Source organism: Octodon degus, unplaced genomic scaffold (genome assembly GCF_000260255.1).
Source record: "Octodon degus isolate 3935 unplaced genomic scaffold, OctDeg1.0 scaffold00024, whole genome shotgun sequence".
NCBI classification, from domain to species: domain Eukaryota; kingdom Metazoa; phylum Chordata; class Mammalia; order Rodentia; family Octodontidae; genus Octodon; species Octodon degus.
Genome location: NW_004524600.1, coordinates 10054949 through 10072866, shown reverse-complemented (window position 1 = coordinate 10072866; position 17918 = coordinate 10054949). Strand labels below are relative to the sequence as shown.

General features: G+C 45.3%; 1 protein-coding gene across 4 annotated transcripts in view; it reads left to right on the top strand.

The window, feature by feature from the left end:
• Map7 (microtubule associated protein 7) overlaps nt 1-17918 on the top strand; it is a 181811-nt gene that overhangs the window by 155413 nt on the left and 8480 nt on the right. For all 4 annotated transcript variants that reach the window (XM_023712236.1, XM_023712235.1, XM_023712234.1 and 1 more), the window contains exons 8-16: nt 2159-2283; nt 9024-9133; nt 9667-9950; nt 11975-12257; nt 14535-14685; nt 14784-14885; nt 15009-15059; nt 15248-15305; nt 17574-17676. In XM_023712236.1, coding sequence (XP_023568004.1) covers nt 2159-2283; nt 9024-9133; nt 9667-9950; nt 11975-12257; nt 14535-14685; nt 14784-14885; nt 15009-15059; nt 15248-15305; nt 17574-17676 — 1267 coding nt within the window. The remainder of the gene's footprint in view (nt 1-2158; nt 2284-9023; nt 9134-9666; nt 9951-11974; nt 12258-14534; nt 14686-14783; nt 14886-15008; nt 15060-15247; nt 15306-17573; nt 17677-17918) is intronic.

The window sequence follows — 17918 nt, the reverse complement described above, 5'->3', positions numbered from 1 at the left end:
CCCTAGGTACCTCCTGAAATTATTATTTTCCACTGGATAACGAAATCATGTGTCTGTGCTTTGTTCCTTTTTCATTGTCAGACCCATGCCTCAGAGCAGAGCTGTTTTTCAGGGTCTCTTGATCCCTGAACGAGCGTAACAGGCCCTGGAGGCACCTAGGCACTGTGTATATCTCCTCCTGGTCTTGAATCCCCAGAAGGGCATAGTGCCAGGATGTTATTTCTTGAATGCATTTGACTGACTTGAAAGAATTTCGTATTAATGAACTCTTTCCTTGTCTGGGAGATGCAAACACCTTGTTGTGGCACTTAAGAAAAAGTTGTTTTCAAATACATTCCTTTGTGATTGCAACACGCAAAATGACAAGAAGTTCTTCTTCACAAGGCAAATCCTTCCTTTACCATAAAAGTCAGAAGGAAAGTTTTATGTCGTTTCCCAGCTAAGACACATATTCTTTGACATGAGCAAACTCCAAGTGTTTTAGTCTATCTTGAAGAAACAGAAATGGGAAAAGAGCGTGTAGTATTCCATCTCATTTACTGTCCTGACCATTCAGTGATCACCAGAGGATACTGAGGCATTAAATGGAAGAGAACACAGTAGTAAACATGTGTGTTAGGGAGGAGAGTGTAGTTCAGTGGTAGAGCACTTGCCTAGAATGCACAAAGCCCTGGGTTTGATCCTCAGAACTCCCCCACCCCCCAAAAAATGCAATCTAATCAACTGACTATGAAATAAACCAAAATAATTAAGTATTTTAAGCTCTATATAAATTCCGAACTTTTGAGTTTTTAACTTATTGATACTATTACATTTTCCTGGCATATGGGTCTCTTTAAAGGATTACTATAATGGCTAGAGTCAGGTAAGGTCATTTTATAACGTGGTTAATAAAATGTCATATTTAATTGTCATATTTTTGCTAGAAAGCAAGATCCCTGGGTGTAATCTGAAAATGGACCTTGGGGGCCAGGGAGATGGCTCAGTAGAATAAGTGCTTCCCTGGCAAGCACAAGGGTCTGAGTTCAATCCCCGGTTATGCCAAAAAATAAGTAAATAAATGAAAAATAAAAATAAATAAAATAAAAATGGACCTTAGAGCCTTAGTATCCACACTTCTTATACCTTTCCACTTAATTTGTTGAGGATCAGAATAAACAGAGTAATGAGCGTGTTCGTTTGAAGGGGATGCTCAGACACTATGTGGGCTTCTTCTTTTTTTTTTTAAACATGCGGTCTCACTGTGTTGCCCAGGCTGGTCTCAAACTCCTGGACTCAAGTGACCTTGTCCCTCCAGGTGCCACCACACCTGACCCTATGTGGCTCTCCCCCAAAAAACTCCATTTTGAGTAAAACTGTAAAAACTATTCATAATCCAGACTTATTTTTAGCAACCCTAACATACTCATGTTGTTTTTGCATTCTAAATAGTCTCATCCCATCTCCCCATATGTTCCGCCGCTGCTGCTTTGAACCATCAAGTGCCATGGTTTTTGGGGAAACTCAGAAGCATGTGTTGGTTTTCCTTTCAAAATAGTTGAAACATGCGCAGAATTCTTTTCTGGGATTTATTTCTTATGCATAGCAAGTCTTAACACCTGGTAAGACTTGGTCATTTAATGTGTCACAGCTGTGCTTGCTTTTCTCCCCTACTGGCTGTTAAGTCTGACTCTTGAAATAGTTGTAGTACATCTCGCTTGCCTGCACGCTTCCTGTCTTTCCACCTTGTATGATGTCTTAAAGCTAATTAGAAAAATCTAATCATAAACCAGCCCACACATAAGAGGTACCTCATTTGGCCAATGTAGCATTTTTACCAGAACCATCTTTTCATAGGAGTGTAAGGCCATTGCTCTGCATAACCCCTGGGTTGCCTCTGTATCTTCGGTAGATATTCACATAGCTAGCATTATATTCCGCATTTTTTACTTGGACATGCCTTCCTTTTGGACACATCCCAGACTCACAGGATGTGAGGAGAGTTGAGCGTGATGGTTCTGGCGCCTTTAGGTAATAACACCCTTTCCTACTTTTCTCTCTATCTCTGCTTTGCTCCTTTTCCTGAACCTGCTTTTGGCTTTCTTCAACTGCTCCTCTGGCACTCTTGTGTGTAAAACAATCATCTGCACGCTAGTTATCCCCATTTGTCCTCGTTCAGCATCTTGCAGCCCCATCATCATGCCCTACAAAGCTGCACACTCTAGAAATCCAGTGGATCGACCCAAACTCTTTGTAACACCGCCCGAGGGCTCTGCGCGCAGGAGGACTGTTCATGGCACCACGGTGAGTAGCAGTGGGGAGCAGCCTGGCAAGACGGGGACAGAGCGGAGCCTGCCCTGAGGTCTTGTGCGGTGCAGCACAGGGCGGCCATGACACCCACCTTGCCACCAGTCATGGTTGGAGCTCACCGTGCACTGCTGCCCTGCACCCTACACACACTTCCTCTCCGATTGGGGGTCTTGCTCTTCCTCAAAATTCGAACTTGGAGATACAAACTGTTTCAAGCGTACAGGAGTGGCTGGCTTATCCTCCAGGGGTCTGTGTACCAATAAGGGCAATTCCAGAATGGTTCCATTTTTGAAAGCAGGAAAGCCTGAAAGTCCTGACAGGAAAGTGAGCCCGGCCATTGTCTCCCAACCACATCCAGAAGCTGGCCACACACTTAGGTGTGCCTCACTAAAAACCAGGATAAGGGACTTTTGTCCTGCTTATTAGCCAATCTCTCTCAAAGCCCACATCTTAAAATATGATGGGAAAAGTATTCTAAAAACACGAGTTGTTTGCTAAATAACCAGTCTTTAAAAGGCTACAGTGCTGTATTATACACTCAAGTTTTGCAAGTGAGAAATATAATTTGTACTTGTTATTACTGGCAAGGAAGCTGAGCTAACGTTAATCACCGAGCTGTAAATGCAATGAGGTAATTTGTTCGTCTCCTGGAATCTTTCTGCATCTTTGTTTTAAATTATGTGTTTATTTTGCATCTGTTGAGAGATGAAGGCATTGTTCTGTGGCCTTCAGACCCTGTGCTTAGCCTTAAAGGACTCACCCATCCACCCATCTCATCGCCCTGTCATGATAATAGTGTGGCCCTTGGAATGAAGGGTTGCAACTTTTTTTTTTTTTTTTTAATTTTACCTTCCAAGAGCAATTCTGATGTAGAAAGCTCCTGATGTTTTAAGAGGATTTTGCTTAAAGGATAATTCAAGGGTTTGAGAGAATTTGAGGCTTTGTCTATAGGTGGTGTTCTTTCAGGCCCCATCAAGCCTGTCGTGCTTTAAGCCAAAAGTGAGGGCCCAGGGAGATGGCTTAGTAGAATAAGTGCTTCCCTGGCATGCACAAGGGTCTGAGTTCAATCCCCGTTCCTGAAAAAAAAGGAAAATAAGCCAAAGGTGAAACCACCGTTGTAGTCCACAAAGTTTTAGGTATTTTGGCTTTTGCAGTACTAGAAATTGAACCTAGGGGTGTCTGCCACTGAGCTACAGCCTCACCCCTTTTTATTTTTTGAGGCAGGGTCTCACTAAGTTGCCCAAGCTGGCCTCAAACTTGGGAGCTGCCTGCCAAATGAGATCATAGGTGTGCGCCGCCACTGCAGCTTCTGCAAAGTTTGGATTCTTTAGCCTGTGGGTGTGACAGAGATTCACACTGTACACAGAAAGTAGCAGTGAAGTGCATCCATTTGGGATGCTTCTGGAGCAGAGAAGAAGAGCAGTTATTGAAGGAAAAGTATCTTTTTTTACGGAAAACCAAAAATGAACACTGCTTGGAGAGAATCAGAAGGCTGGCAGGCCCAGGGCTAAGCGCAGAAGAGATGCCTGTGAGCCCGTATCCCAAGCTCCGTTGTTTTCTTTCAATGCCTTCCTCTCTGTGTGTGCTCACCCTAACCTCTGCAGCCAAATCTTTAGCTACATGAAGGTCAGAGCCTGGCTCCTGGAGCTGTGCCGCAGAATTCAGCCGTGCCTGGTCACAATGAGCGCTTGCAAAGTGGCAAATGATGCTGACACACTGATTTCTTTTTTCATACTGCAGATTGAGCCCCTGGCCTTCACCCTGGGCCATATTCTCTGCCCATTTTTTTATTTATTAGTTAGAGATAGGAACTCACCCAGACAAGACTTATCTTGCTATCCTCCTACATCAGCCTCTCGGCATGCAGGGTTACAGGCTGTGCTGAATTTTAAATTTTTAAAAAATGTTTAGGCAGATGTCGTGACACTTACATGTAATCCCAGCACTCAGGCAGCTGAGACAGAACCCTCCGGGGTCACACAGTCAGACCCTGTCTCCAAACAGTAATATATCTGTGGTTTTAAAAAACAGTCATTTTCTAAGTTCGATGTCAAGTACATTCACATTGTAATACAGCCAATTAGAACTTTTAAGATCTTGCATGCAAAATAGATAAAATCTCACACAGCTCAACCTCTCTGCACATTAAACAACTTCTTTCCCCTCAGCCCCTGGCAGCTGCCATTCTACTTTCTGTTTCTGGCACTTTGGCTTTTAGACACTTCATCAAAGTGGATTCATGAAATAATTAAATTTTTCTGACTGCCTTATTTCATTTAGCATAAGGTTGTCAACAGCATTCATTCCTGCTGCAGTGTGTGTCAGAATTTCTTTCCTATTTTGTTGTCGTTCTTGTTGCTGAAGGTTAAACTCAGGGCCTTAGCATTAAACCCCATCCCCAGCCCTTTCTCATTTTTATTTTGAAATGAAGTCTCACTAAATTGCCCAGGCTTGAACTCGAGATCCTCCTCCTGCCTCAGCTCCCAGAGTGCTGGGATTACAGGTGAGCACCATTGTGCCTGGCAAACTTCCTTCCTTTTTATGGCTAAATAACATTTCATTGTACGTGTGGGTCATATGTTGGGTTTGTGTTCATCTGATGAGGTACATGAAGGTGGTTTTCCATTTTGATATCCAACATGGGTATGAACGTGGGTACACAGATGCCTCTTGGAGATACTGAGTCCCATTCTCTCGGTTATGTACCTGGAAGAGGGAGTGAGGGTCACACGGTAACTGCTTTAGTTTTTGAGGAATCGCCCCCCTGTTCTATAGTGACTACACCAGTTTGCATTCCCACCAAAGCGTAAGGGAATTTTCCACGATTCTGCATGTTTTTACCACCAATGTGTTATTTCGATAGCCATTCTGATGGGTGTGAAGTGATAACTCATGGTCTTCAGTTTGTAAGAGGATGCTTCATATAGCTTTATAATGCCTAAAATGTAATTTTTTTTGAAGTTCTATAATTTTACTTAGGAAGTGTTCAAGTGCATCAGTTTTGATTTAATTTGTGCACAATGTGAGGTAGAATTCCACCCCCACCCCCACCCTCACCCCCACCCCCGGAACCGGGGATTGAACTCAGGCCTTTGTGCTTGCCAGGCAAATGCTTGTTCTACTGAGCCATCTCCCCGGCCCCTAGAATTTTTTTTTCTTTTTAATTTGGATGCATAATTCCTCCAACTGGGTTTTTTGAAAAGAAAACCTTTCCCTCTTGAATCGTCTCAGCAACTTTGATTTTTATTCTTTTTTAATTTTAATGTAATACAAGTAGATATTAAAAAGAAAATAAAAGAAGTACTCTTCTATGAAAAAACAAATCAAAATTTCTTAACAAGATAAGGATTTTTTTTTCTCCAAATGCCTTCAGGGCATATTTGGCTGGCTTGAGTTGTGGGGATCGAACCACAGCAACCTGAGCCTGACTGCTTTGTTGAAGCAGCCACTTAAAGAACTGAGCTAAGTAAGAGGCAGGCCCCCTCTTAACAAGATAGAAAATGACAGTAGTTGGTAGATACACTGTGTCCCATAATCTTTTTTTCTTTTTTTAATTGGATACAAGGTCTCACTATTCATTTCAGACCCATGGTGATCCTCCTGTCTCAGCCTCCCCACTGTTGGGATTACAGGCGTGGGCCACCACTCCTGGTTTCAGTGGCTGGCAGGGGTGCCCAGCGTTCCATGGCCAGCACAGCATGTGGTACCATGAGCCGAACACAGGTCTTTGCACTTGCCAGGCACACACTTAGACCACCGAGCTATCTCCCAGCCCATGTGTACCATAATCTTAAAAGTTACTTAGCTCATTGTGGCTTTGCCTTGCATCTCCCTCGGGTGAGGTGATGTTGCAAGCTTGCTGTGAGGCATGTTGGCCGTTATCCTGTTTGGGGAGCTGTTTCCTAAAGTCTTTCACCCATTTTTTAATCAAGTTGCTTGTTGTTGAATTGTAGAAGTCATTTATATTTTCTGAACATTAGCTTCCTGTGTTTGATTTACACATATTTTTCATACTTCGTAGGCTTTTACTGTGTCCTATCTTTTGGTTGTTATTCTTTTTCACAGTCCTGAAAGCTGAACAGAGCTGCGTCCCTGACCCTTATTTTTTATTTTGAGACAGAGTCTCGCCAGATCACTGAGAGCCCAGGCTGGACTTGAGCTTGCGTTCCTCCTGCCTCAGCCTCTATGAGTGCTTATGTTTTTTGATGTATAGAAATTTTTAAGTTTGATGTTTTCCATTTATCTCTTTTCGGCCTTGTTGGCTATGCTTTTGTTGTTCAGACAGAACCACATCCAGTGAGGTGAAGTTTACTGCCTCTGTTTTCTACAGAAGTTTTGTAATTTTTAAGACATGTAATCCACTTTGAGTTTATGTTTGTATGTTATATAAGGCAAAGGTCCAATGTCTTTATCTTGTGAATCCAGTTTTCCCAGCACATTTGTTGAAGGGCATGTTCTTTCTCTTTGAGTGATCTTGGGATTTTAACAAATACATAAATAGCCCTATTTCTAGGCTCACTGTTCTGTCTCATTGGTCTGTATGCCAGTTGTTGAGTATTTTGAGTAATACAGGTTTGTTTGCTTTTTTTATATGGTTCAAAATCAAGAAGTATAAAGCCTCCAGCCTTGTTCATTTCCAAAATTGTAAACTTCCCCTCAGCATTTTGGACAGTGTTAAGAGGAAAGGTGACTGGACGACGGGCTGTGGGGCACTAACTCTGGTCAGGCTGAGAGTCGGGGTGCCTTTCGCTGTGGGCTGCCCAGAGAGGCCACCCACTTAAGAGCAGTGAAGGGACATAGGAGGCGAAAGAACACTACACCTGCTTGGGAGGTGGTATCTCAGTACTCTTTCCCAAACCATTCTGCCCCTGCTCCTCCAGACCCTACGTGGTTAAAGGAGACCGGCTTTCACCTAGGAGACTTAGAAGTAATTGGCAGCTGATAGAATGAAGACTGTCTTTTTTATGCAGGGCCATTCCATTATTCATGTCTCTTGTTTTTCCTCCTGTTTGCTTCATTTTGTTTCTCTGGGGATGGGGATCAAATACAGGGCTTCCCACAGGCTACCCAGTGTCCCGCTGAGCTGTATCTGAGGGCCCTGGTCTCTGTATCAGCAAAGCATAGATAAAGGCTTCCCCCAGCTCTGCACTCATAAATTGTATTTCTCATTTATATCTCCTTGATTTGGTTTCAGCCACATGGCAATATCTTAAGGAAAAACAAAACAAACAAAATGAGACCGCTAGGGTTCTTTAATCCTAAATTCCCTTAGGAGGAGCCCTGGGCCTACCTGGGGGCTGTCCTACCCAAGGTGTAATTGCCAACTTGGGAACCAGACTGGAAGGTCCTATATGACGGCTCTAGCTTTTGCTGCCCAAAAACATCACCCACTCCGCCGGGCTCTACCTCCTACCTTTGGCATCATAGAGAGTGACAGGGTGGTCAGGCACCTTACCCAGAGGTGGGGTGAAGCCAGCACCCACTCTGTGATGCTCCTTCCTGCCTATGTACCCTTCTGTGTAGAAACTCCAGGGGGACAGTGAGTATTACTTGACCCTTAGCTGTCTTTCCCCTCCTTTTCCCAGTCAGTCCACTAGGATACTGCTGAGGAAGATGGAGAAAAGCCATCAGATGGGACATCAGGAGAATAAAGGGGAAGGCAAGAAGAACTGATGCTTGAGAAAGGAGGGCAAAAAAGATATACTACCCACTTTTTTACCCTGAAACTAGATAATTTTTTATCCCTTCCCTCTGTCTTCTTGGTCTGCTTCCCGGGCAGGTGCTCACCATGTGCCCCTCACAAGGCTCCATTCCTGTTCCAGAACACAATAGAAAGTTCTGGGTGCTTGGATCCTGGAATGGGTCAAGTTTGCCCTGTGCATACTGAGTGGTGGAGTCTGGATTGATTATAAAATTTCAGAACATTTCTCTGGGCTTCTCTCTTCCCATTTCCACTTTGGAAGGATATGCTGTCTCTCTGGCCAAATTGCTGGCTGGCAGTTTGGGAAGGACTGGTGTTTTAGTCCACTCTCAGACCTCAGTTGTATCGCAGATGCAGAAAAGTATAAATATCGAACAATGCTCACCGTGTCTCTGAATTTCCTTAGAGGATATTAGCTGAAGAAGGAATTTTTCTGTAACATCCAAATAGGGAGAAAATAAGTTAATGTCAGGAATAGCAGGCTTATAATTTTTTTTTTAGTTGCTAAGCTATGTTATTATACTCTGGGATTAAAAACAAAGTTGCTGTGGAACTAGAAAAGAAAAATAAGTGTTTAATGAAAAGTTTGTAAAACAGAAGTGCCTTTATTTTAACATTTGTGGAGAATAAACCATACTGAAGTTTTGCTCCAGGTAATTTCAGACACCAAGTACAGGTACTTTCTAAAAGTCTTAAGTGTAATTTTTTTTAAAGCAAATATCCAAATCACATGTTCAAAACACCTTATCTCCCGGGGACAACCCGCTCGGGACCCCTCCTGTCCCTCTCTCAGACAGGAGCTTTCTTTCCCTCAATAAATATATTCTGCTCACCAAAAAACCACCTTATCAGTGTTGCCTGTGTTAATCCAGTTACACTATTCTAAACTAACAAGGACCCTTTGAGGAGAGGGAATGGATTTGTGTGAGATAGCTTAGAAAATTTGTACAAACCTGTGAAATAATTTATAGTCCCACTGTCGAATACTGTGATCTCGCTCATGGAAAAATCTAATTATTCTCTCTGAACTTAGGGCCATAAAAGAGACAGAGAAAATATACCCTTCCACCTTACGTCTGGTATCCGAAGGGCTCTATCTCCAGCTCACCCCAAAGCAAGATCACCAGCTCCCTCCCGACTCTGGTGAGTGAAACACACGAAACCGCTGCCTGGTACAGAATTTGTAGCTCCCAGTGAACTTGGCTTTGACTTAAGGAATAATAGCCTTTTATTTTTTCAGTACTGGGGTTGAACCCACAACCACCTGTATGTTAGACAAGAATTCTACCACTGAGCTACATCACCAGCCCTTTTTAATTTCTATTTTGAGGCAAGCTCTTGGTAAAGAGGCCCAGGGCTGAGGAGATAGCTCAGTCGATCTATGATACCAAAAAAAAAAAGGCCCAGACTGGCTGAAGCTTGTGACAGTTCTGTCTCAGCCTCCCAAGTAGCTGGCATTCCAGGCATGTCCCACCACACCTGACTCAACAGTCTTCCTTAAAACGTAGAAAAAGGGAAACAGTGGAATGGGTCTCTGGAGTGACTCCAGTTGTACCTGCATTTACCACATGAAAAACAAGTGCATGTAGCTAGCTGTCGGCGCTGCTTTTATGTAACCCGGTGACCCAGGCGATGACCTGCCCTGACGTCCTATCTCCACATTGTCTGCCATCCAGGCTCCCCTCCAAGTCCTTCCCACACTTGCCTGGCACACCCCGACCGGCATCCTCCTTGCCTCCTGGTTCGGTGAAAGCTGCCCCTGCTCAGGCCCGGCCCCCATCCCCTGGCAACATCCGCCCTAGCAAGAAAGAAGCCAAAGTGGAACCTGAGAAAAAAGACCCTGAGAGGGAACCTCAGACCGCTGCCAATGAGCCCTCGCTGAGGGGCAGAGCACCGTTAGTGAAGGTTGCAGAAGCCACAGCTGAAGAGGCCACACCTGTGGAGCCCGAAGCTGACACAGGTGAGAAGGACCCGGCTCATGCTGGGACGTGGGCTCCGCTCCTTTGCACCCTTGCTCTTCTTCTCATTTTTTGCTTTATTAGCTTTTCTTCTCTTCCTACTCTGAGGTCCACTTGAGGATCTTAAATATATTTTTCGTTATATCCATATATCCAGAAATACATGTTCGACCCACAGTGTGTTCAATCAGACATGGTGCTGGGTCCTTAACGGCTTCACAAAAAATGTGGCAGACAGAGCATTGTTTGTTATAAAAGTTATCCATTGCTGTGTAAAAAAGGAGCCCAGTCTTCATAGCTTTGAGACATCAAAACATTTATTGCACGTGGGTTGTTGGGTCAGGAATTGGGGGAGAGCTTAACTGGGGTGTGGCCCAGGGTCTCCCATGGACTGTAGTTGAGCTGTCTTCTCAGGGTACAGTCATCTCACGACCCAGTAGAGTATAACCGGGTGTGGTGGTGCACACCTATAATCCCAGCTCTTGGGAGGCTGAGGCAGGGGGATCACCATGAGCTCAAAGCCAGTCTAGGCTACATAGTGAGTCCAAGGTCAGTGTAAACTACATAACAAAATGCCGTCTCTAGACTCAGCAGAGAGTGGCTTCTGCACATGGCTAGTGACCTGTGCTTTGTGACATGTAGACCTTGTTACTGTTGTCCTCACAACCTGCTTGCCCAGCTAGCCTCCGAGTGGTGAGAATGAGAAACCATTGTGTCAGTCTCAGAGATACATGCCAGTGTTTCTGTCATACTCTACTCATGAGAAGTCACTAGGCTGAACGGATGCTTAAAGACAGGGTGTCAGGCGCAACCTCTTGAAGGAAAACTTTTGAAAGAATTTATGGAAATATTTTTAAAAGCCATCCCCTTGAGTTTTCTTTTGAAATGCAGCCCCCTGGCCTCACCTCACACCTGCTGGATCAGAACAGGAGGTGGGGGTCCCAGGACCCTGACAGGTACTGTGCTGTTGGTTGACTCCGGAGCACCCAAGAGTCTGAAGACCACCGGCTTTACCCTGTGCACTTAACAGAGGTCGAAGGTTTTTCCCAGAACACCCAGTGGTTCTGTGAAGCCAGCCAGATTCTATTTAGGAAACTGGCATCATTAGACTTGGGAGTTTAATACTTTCTTGTTAAAAGCTATTTTCATTCAAAATATTTCTGTTTGAGACTGCAGGTCAAAGATAGGGGCAAAGAAAGAATAATTGGTTCAAGACAGATGACAGTGTTGAGAGAGTAGAAAGGTCCAGCATTTGCCTTCATGAAAATAGGAAAGTGCCCAAGAATATCAGATGATAAAAGTTCTCAGGAGCAGAAGTAGAAATGTAAATGGAAGAAGGAGGGCTGAGAGTGGCCAGGCGCCACAGCTCAAAGCCCAAGGGTGCTCAGTCAGGCACAAGAGTGTGTGGGTGCCTCCTGGACCATCTCCCACATCTCCCTCCATCCCAGTGAAGTCAGAGAACATCCGATCCTCTCTTGCTGGGTGGAGTGAGGATGGAGCATAGGCCACATGCATGCCCTTGACAAACCCATGTCCCAGACCTGAAGACAGCTCCAGGACGCTTTTGTCTGAAAGGGCCTGAATCAACCTGGGACATAAATGCTGAGGATGAACATAGAGAAGACTTCAGCTTGACGCTAACAAATCGTCACCCAAGAGCAGGAATTTTTTTTTTTTTTTTTTTTTTAATGTCATGAAAAACACACGAAAGCTCACATCTTCACTTGGCCGCTGAATCTAACACAAGGCTCCCCACTCTGTGTACCTGTTTGCTAGATGTTGCTAACTGATTTGACCACCGTTACAATCAGGCTTGGTGACAGAGTGTAAGCTTTGTCGGGTCTCACATACACACAGCTTTTTGTTACCTGTTGCTTGGTTACAGATAGGATACAGTGAAACCGTGAGAACACACAGTAATAAACATGCCCTTCGATAATGATTAATTCTAGTGAGAATGCTAGTTTTTGTTATGTTCTTTGGGTTTTGTTTCCAACGGGGTTTCTTCTTATACCTGTTTGTACAGCTGCTCCAGCGCAGGCGCCTACTCCGGCCCCGGCCCCGGCCCCAGCTCCAGCTCTGACTCCAGCTCCAGCTTCAGCTCCAGCTGCTGTCCCTGCCACACTCCCAGCCCCAGCTTCTGTCCCTGCTGCACCGTCCACTATGACCACCAGTGCTGCTCCTAAGGTCTCCGCAGGCACCACGGACCCTGAAGAGGCCACACGGCTACTGGCTGAGAAGAGGCGGCTAGCCCGAGAGCAGAGAGAAAAAGAGGAAAGAGAGAAGAGGGAGAAAGAAGAGTTGGAAAGGTAAAGAGAGGGGTGATGGTGACAGGACATCAGTGGTGCCTTGTGTGAAGTCTTCCACCTGAAGAAGAGAGTGGCAATGTGACAAAAGGGAACCTTTCAGAACAGCTGGCCTAGTGTTCCTTAACCAAGAAAAACCCTTTGAATTGCATTTTCTTACTAGTGACAGTGCAGTAATGGTGGAGAAAGGTTTAAAGAAGAAAATGTGGCGAAGCATAGGACACATTCCTATAACCCCACCACTAAAGAGGCTGAGGCAGGGGGATCACTGCAATTTGAAGCCAGGCTGGCCTATATAGTGAATCTAAAGCCAGCTTGAACTACACAGGAAGAGCCAAACCTCATCTCAAAAAGCTATATTCATAGTCTTACAGACCTCCCTAGTTGTGTAATTTTGGCTGGCCCTTACTAGTCTGAACCATCTAGAAAGGTGTGAGAAGGTCATGGGTACGTACACAGACGCACGTAAGGAAATACATACTTACCTGATTATAATCAAAGCAGAGATGCCCTTCTGCGGTCTCCGTTTTTACTTACCGAATCTCCAGTCTTAGGTTTTTATTAGCTGTGTAGTTATCATTTTAAAGCCACATAATAAATACTCATGTTTTCTTTCAGGTAAATCTCTCAGGGAGCAGTGTGAGATTTAAGCACTCCATGACTGCCAGACAGTATGCTTGGGACGGTTTACTTTCTCCGTCACCTTCTGGCCCTAATAAGGCTAATGTCAATATCATCGTTCTTCAGACAAATAGAGCTGCTCCCGGGTGGGCCTCCTCCGTGGACACAGCCTGCGTCTTATCCAGTGGAGCCCTAGTGTGGGCTTTGTCCCTCCTGTTCCTAGGGGGGAACATAGTAACCTTATTTACTTACAAAGATTTTCTTCCGCAGTGGGATACTTCAAATTTGTCACTAAAAAGTGCCATCATGTGGGTTATACAAGTCTGAGGCTTTAATTTTTTTTTTAAGTTTTTAAAGTTTTGTTGTGTGTTATCAGCCAGAGCCAAAAGAAACAAGGAGAAAACTGGATTAATACAGCCACTTGAGCTTAGTCCCATACCAGTTGGCACCACCAAAACTTCTCACATTTATTGGGCTAAAACAGGCTAAGTAATGTGCGTAACTAATTTGGTGTAAACAAACTGCTGTTTACATCCCCTTTGCGCATTCACCAAACTCTGAAGTCTACATATCACTGGTTGGTAACTTCCCAGGTAAAGGAACTAGAACAGTCAGGCGCCTTCTCCAGGAATCTGTTACTTTGTCTCCAGCCCTACCAGAATTTCAAGGGGCTGGTTTGCTTAGGCTCTGTGCTTTGTTCCTTACTCCCTCAGGACAGTAAGCTTCTGGCTCATATCACTACAAGTTTTTGTTTTTTGAGGTTTTTTGCGGGGAGGGGTTATGTATTTAGTACAGAGTCTGCAGGGTTTCACCACGTGGATCCCAGGCATAGTGATCCTCCTGTCTTCTGCCTCCCAAGCACTGGGATTACAGGCGCGCGCCACCATGCCCAGCCTCAATCCAATCGCTGTCTGGGTGCACCCTGGAGGGAAGGCCCACTCTGCACATTGGGGATCGAATCCTGGCCCCTGCATCTCCCTAAGCAGGCGCTTTAGTCCACCTAGCAATCGGGCCAGGCCCTTTGTTTATGTATTTATTTATTTTATGTTGTCAGTATATAATGATCACTCTGCTTGTGGAGAGTTGGAACATGTACCAAACACACCTTAATTCTTTTCTTATCCTGTCCTCCTGCCCCCCACCCTATATCTTGGCTCCCTTCCCTTTTACAAAATATCTATCTCCCTATTCTTAGTATAGTTCTTTTTACTTTGGTTTTTGTAGGCAGTGCTAGAGACTAAACCCAGGGTCTTGCACTGAGCTACATCGCCAGCCTTTGATTTTAGTTTTTGAGACAGTCTCGCTACATTGTCCACACTCCAGTTTATAATCCTCCTGCCTCAGCCTCCCACAGTGCTGGGATCACAGACATGCGCCAGCTCATGGGGCAAGTCTCAACCTTTAAAGATACACGCAGTTAAATCATAGCTCCCCAAAATATCAGCGGTTCCATCTTGCTTCGGTTTATTACCACAGGCCCACAGAAGCTGGGAAGGGAGGACAAAAAACAAAGCATGACTTCCCATTTTGTCCTTGACCATGAACACACCCAAGCAGGTGTTTCCCGCTGGACCACAAGGAGTTCTCCATGCGTTGCCTATGGACTCAGGCCTGACCTCTGGGCATCCCCCTCACGTGTCTCTGTTTTTCTTTCTCCAGACAGAAGAAGGAGCAATTGGCTCTCAGGGTGGCGGAGGAGCGGGCCCGCCGGGAGGAGGAGGCCCGCAGGCTGGAGGCTGAGCAGGCCCAGAAGGAGGAGCAGCTGCGCCTGGAGCGGGAGCGCGCGGAGAACGAGCGCGCCCAGAAGCAGGTGCGTCCGGCCCAGCCCCTGCAGTGGCGTGCGGGGGTGGGTGGCACCCGATCCCGGGTGGAAACAGCCTCGGTGCCGACACCCCTTCTTGTTTGCAGAAGGAAGAAGAAGCCCGGGTTCGGGAGGAAGCTGAGAGGGTCCGGCAGGAACGGGAGAAACACTTCCAGAGAGAGGAGCAGGAGCGCCTGGAGCGCAAGAAGGTACCGTCGCGGGGCAGAGCCCCGCGAGCTGCCTGGTTAATTCTGAGTGGGAAGCCAGCTAAAGGCCTTGAGCTGCATGAGATGACAGGTGGGCGTGCTCTCACTCGCTCCCCCTTCTTGCAGCGGCTTGAGGAGATCATGAAGAGAACCAGGAGGACAGAAGGCGCAGAGAAGGTACCGAGGGCCCTTTGCTAACTACCCTGGAGGGCTCTGATAATTTTTTTCTTTCACCTTCCCTGACTCCCATAGTGGGGGTTGAACCCAGGGCCTTGGGCAAGCAAGGCAAGTACTCGAAACTCTCTTTACTTTCACTTTAAAATTTTTTAAAGCCTCCTTTTTTTGCTGTTTTTTGTTTTTGGTAGAAAACCGTTGACCAGAGAAATGGTGACATAGCCAAAGGAGCTCTTGCTGGAGGATCAGGTATTTCTCATAGCTCTTGACATAGAAAATGCTTAAATTCACTTTGGAGATCAGTCTGTTCAAGGGTTAGTGGTAAGGGTGAAAACAGGCCCACGGGGTGCCTCAAAGAAACTTTGGGGAGACTGCCTTCGCAGTTTTCCATAAAGCCTTTACATTTACACGTTTTGACAACATGTATTTATGGTAATCCTCAGAAGAAAGATTTAAAAGTCCCTTCTTAGGGGGCCTGGGAAATAGCTCAGTAGAATAAGTGCTTGCCTGGCAAGCGCAAGGTCGTGAGTTTAATCGCTGGTTCCTCAAAACAAAGTCCTTTCTTTTAATTCTGTTTTTACATATGAAGTAGAAAAGTTATTGAAATTTATTTGGAAGTTGTTCTTATGCCCTAATGTTTGAAATCATTGGTTTCTTCAACTGTCATTTTAAAAAATGAAATTAGTCTTCTTTTATTGCTCCAATCCATTTAATGTTGTTAAAATGCCCTTTGCATCACATACATCTTTCAGCCTGGTGTCCCCTTCAGGAAGGCAAAGGGGATGCCAGGATTGAACCCAAGTCTTTTATACTGAGCAGCATCTCCAACATTTTTTATTTTAAAGCAGGTTCTCCCTAAGTCACTAAGTTGTGCAGGCTGGGCTCACAATTGGCATTCCTTCCACCTCAGCTTCCCAGAGTACTGGGATTACAAGCGTGTGTTGCCACCCCTGGCCAGTCTTCCATACATTCCCTTAATTTCCATTGCAGTCTTGGAAGATAGAAGATGCTTTCTCTTGGAGCCAACAAGCCCTTCTGCGTGCTGGCCAGCCTCCTCCCCAGGGGGTGCTTAAGCCCAGGCGGCTGGCACCCAGTGCACCAGCTTCTTCTGCAGGGCCGCCTGGATGGTGTGATAGGTAGTGTGTAGATAGCTCCCCAGTCAGTGCTCTTTGCTCATTTGCAGTCATTCTGAAAAGACAGGGCCAGCTGTCCATCTGCTTATTTCTCTGTTTCAAAACAAAGTTCAGAGTTCCCCCACGGGGCTGACTCAAAGATGAAACCAAATGATTGCATCAAGTAACATTAAATCTAGGGGTTTAGAGGTATAAGCCATGACTGGCATTTGGTTTATTTTAGTAGAGACTATTGTTGTTTCTTTTTCCTTTCTTTTTTTTTTTTTTTATTGTTTCTGCATGGCATGATTCCTTTATGGTGGGGCTTTCATGCTCTTTTATAGATGTCATAGTTAACACTTGCTTGGCAAACAATCCAGTGGTTGCCTGCTAATCCGGTTGCATTTTAGCATGCTCTGAGAACTTCCTAGTCACTGCGGGCTGAAGCGAGTCATCAGAGCATCCCCATGAGCTGTGCCCTGGCCCAGAGGAGGATCAGAGGGGCTGAGGCCACAGTCTGTCTGGCTGAGGCCTCACTTTGGTTCTCATTTTACCCCTTCCTGTTATTCCCATTTGTTCTTTGAATACTCTTTGTGCTCAATTCAAAACAAAACAAAGGCAAGAAAGAAGTTGAACTTTGATAGGCCCATGTTTATCAGCACTTGTATAAATGTGATATAAGTTTTTTTTTAAAAAAAAAGAAACTTGAAGGGCCAGCCAAATAGCTCAGCGGATTAAAGCACCTGCAAGCAGGCTCAGGGGCAGGGGTTCAATCCCCGGGCCTGCCCTGCTGGCCCCACCCCCACGGCGCACTGAGACGGCGTGGTGGCACATGCCTGTAATCCCAGCACTTGGGAGACTGTAAACAGGAGAATCACTGCGAGTCCAATCTAGTAGTTGAGACCCTGAACACCGTGTAGACCCTTCCCTAAAATACAGGAAGAAAAGAAAAAGAAATCCTCATCGTTCTAAATAATACATAGCTAGATCTAAGCTGAGTTTGTAAGAATCTTTTGTACCACTTCTGGTATCTATGGCGATTGCTGTGGCTGCCTCTGGGGAGATGTCTGGAGTCCAACCAATCAAGTCTGCTTACGGCTGTCCTCATCAGATGCTGTGGTTTCACTATTTACTTTCTGTCCACAGCCAATTTAGTGTAAACAGAAGTAACAGTAGCATGTATTTCATCCCTCGCAATGGGGTAAGAGCTGTTCTGGGTTCTCCACATGTAGTGCTCTGTTTACTCTTCACAGTAGCCCATGGGGTAGGTACCAGTACCCATGAGGAAAATGAGGTAAGAATTGAAGTGACTCAGTCAGAACATAATCTGAGTGTGGTGGTTCTTGGGGCGCTGGGTTCAATGCGAGAGTGTTAGCAACCTTGTTCTCTCCTTTGCTACACACAGAGGAAGCTGTACTTCCGTGTAGGGCAAACTCGCCAGCAAGTGGAGAACCAGCCACTAGCCCACACGTGGTCACCTCGCACCAACCCGAAGTGACTGTGGAGAGGTGAGTCCATCCACTGCACCTTGGCATATATCACGCCAAAGCCCTGTTTTTACTCCTCCAGAATTTCCTGGGCCTGGCAGAATTTCAAAGTTTTAACATTATGATCTCTTTTATTTTTATTTTTACTGGGGCTATTAATTTGGGGGATTGTTTTGTTTTGCTTTGCTTTCAGGTTTTTTGAGACAAAATCTTGCTATCATGTTCAGGCCTTAAACCCAATACATAGCCAAGGTTGGCCTTGA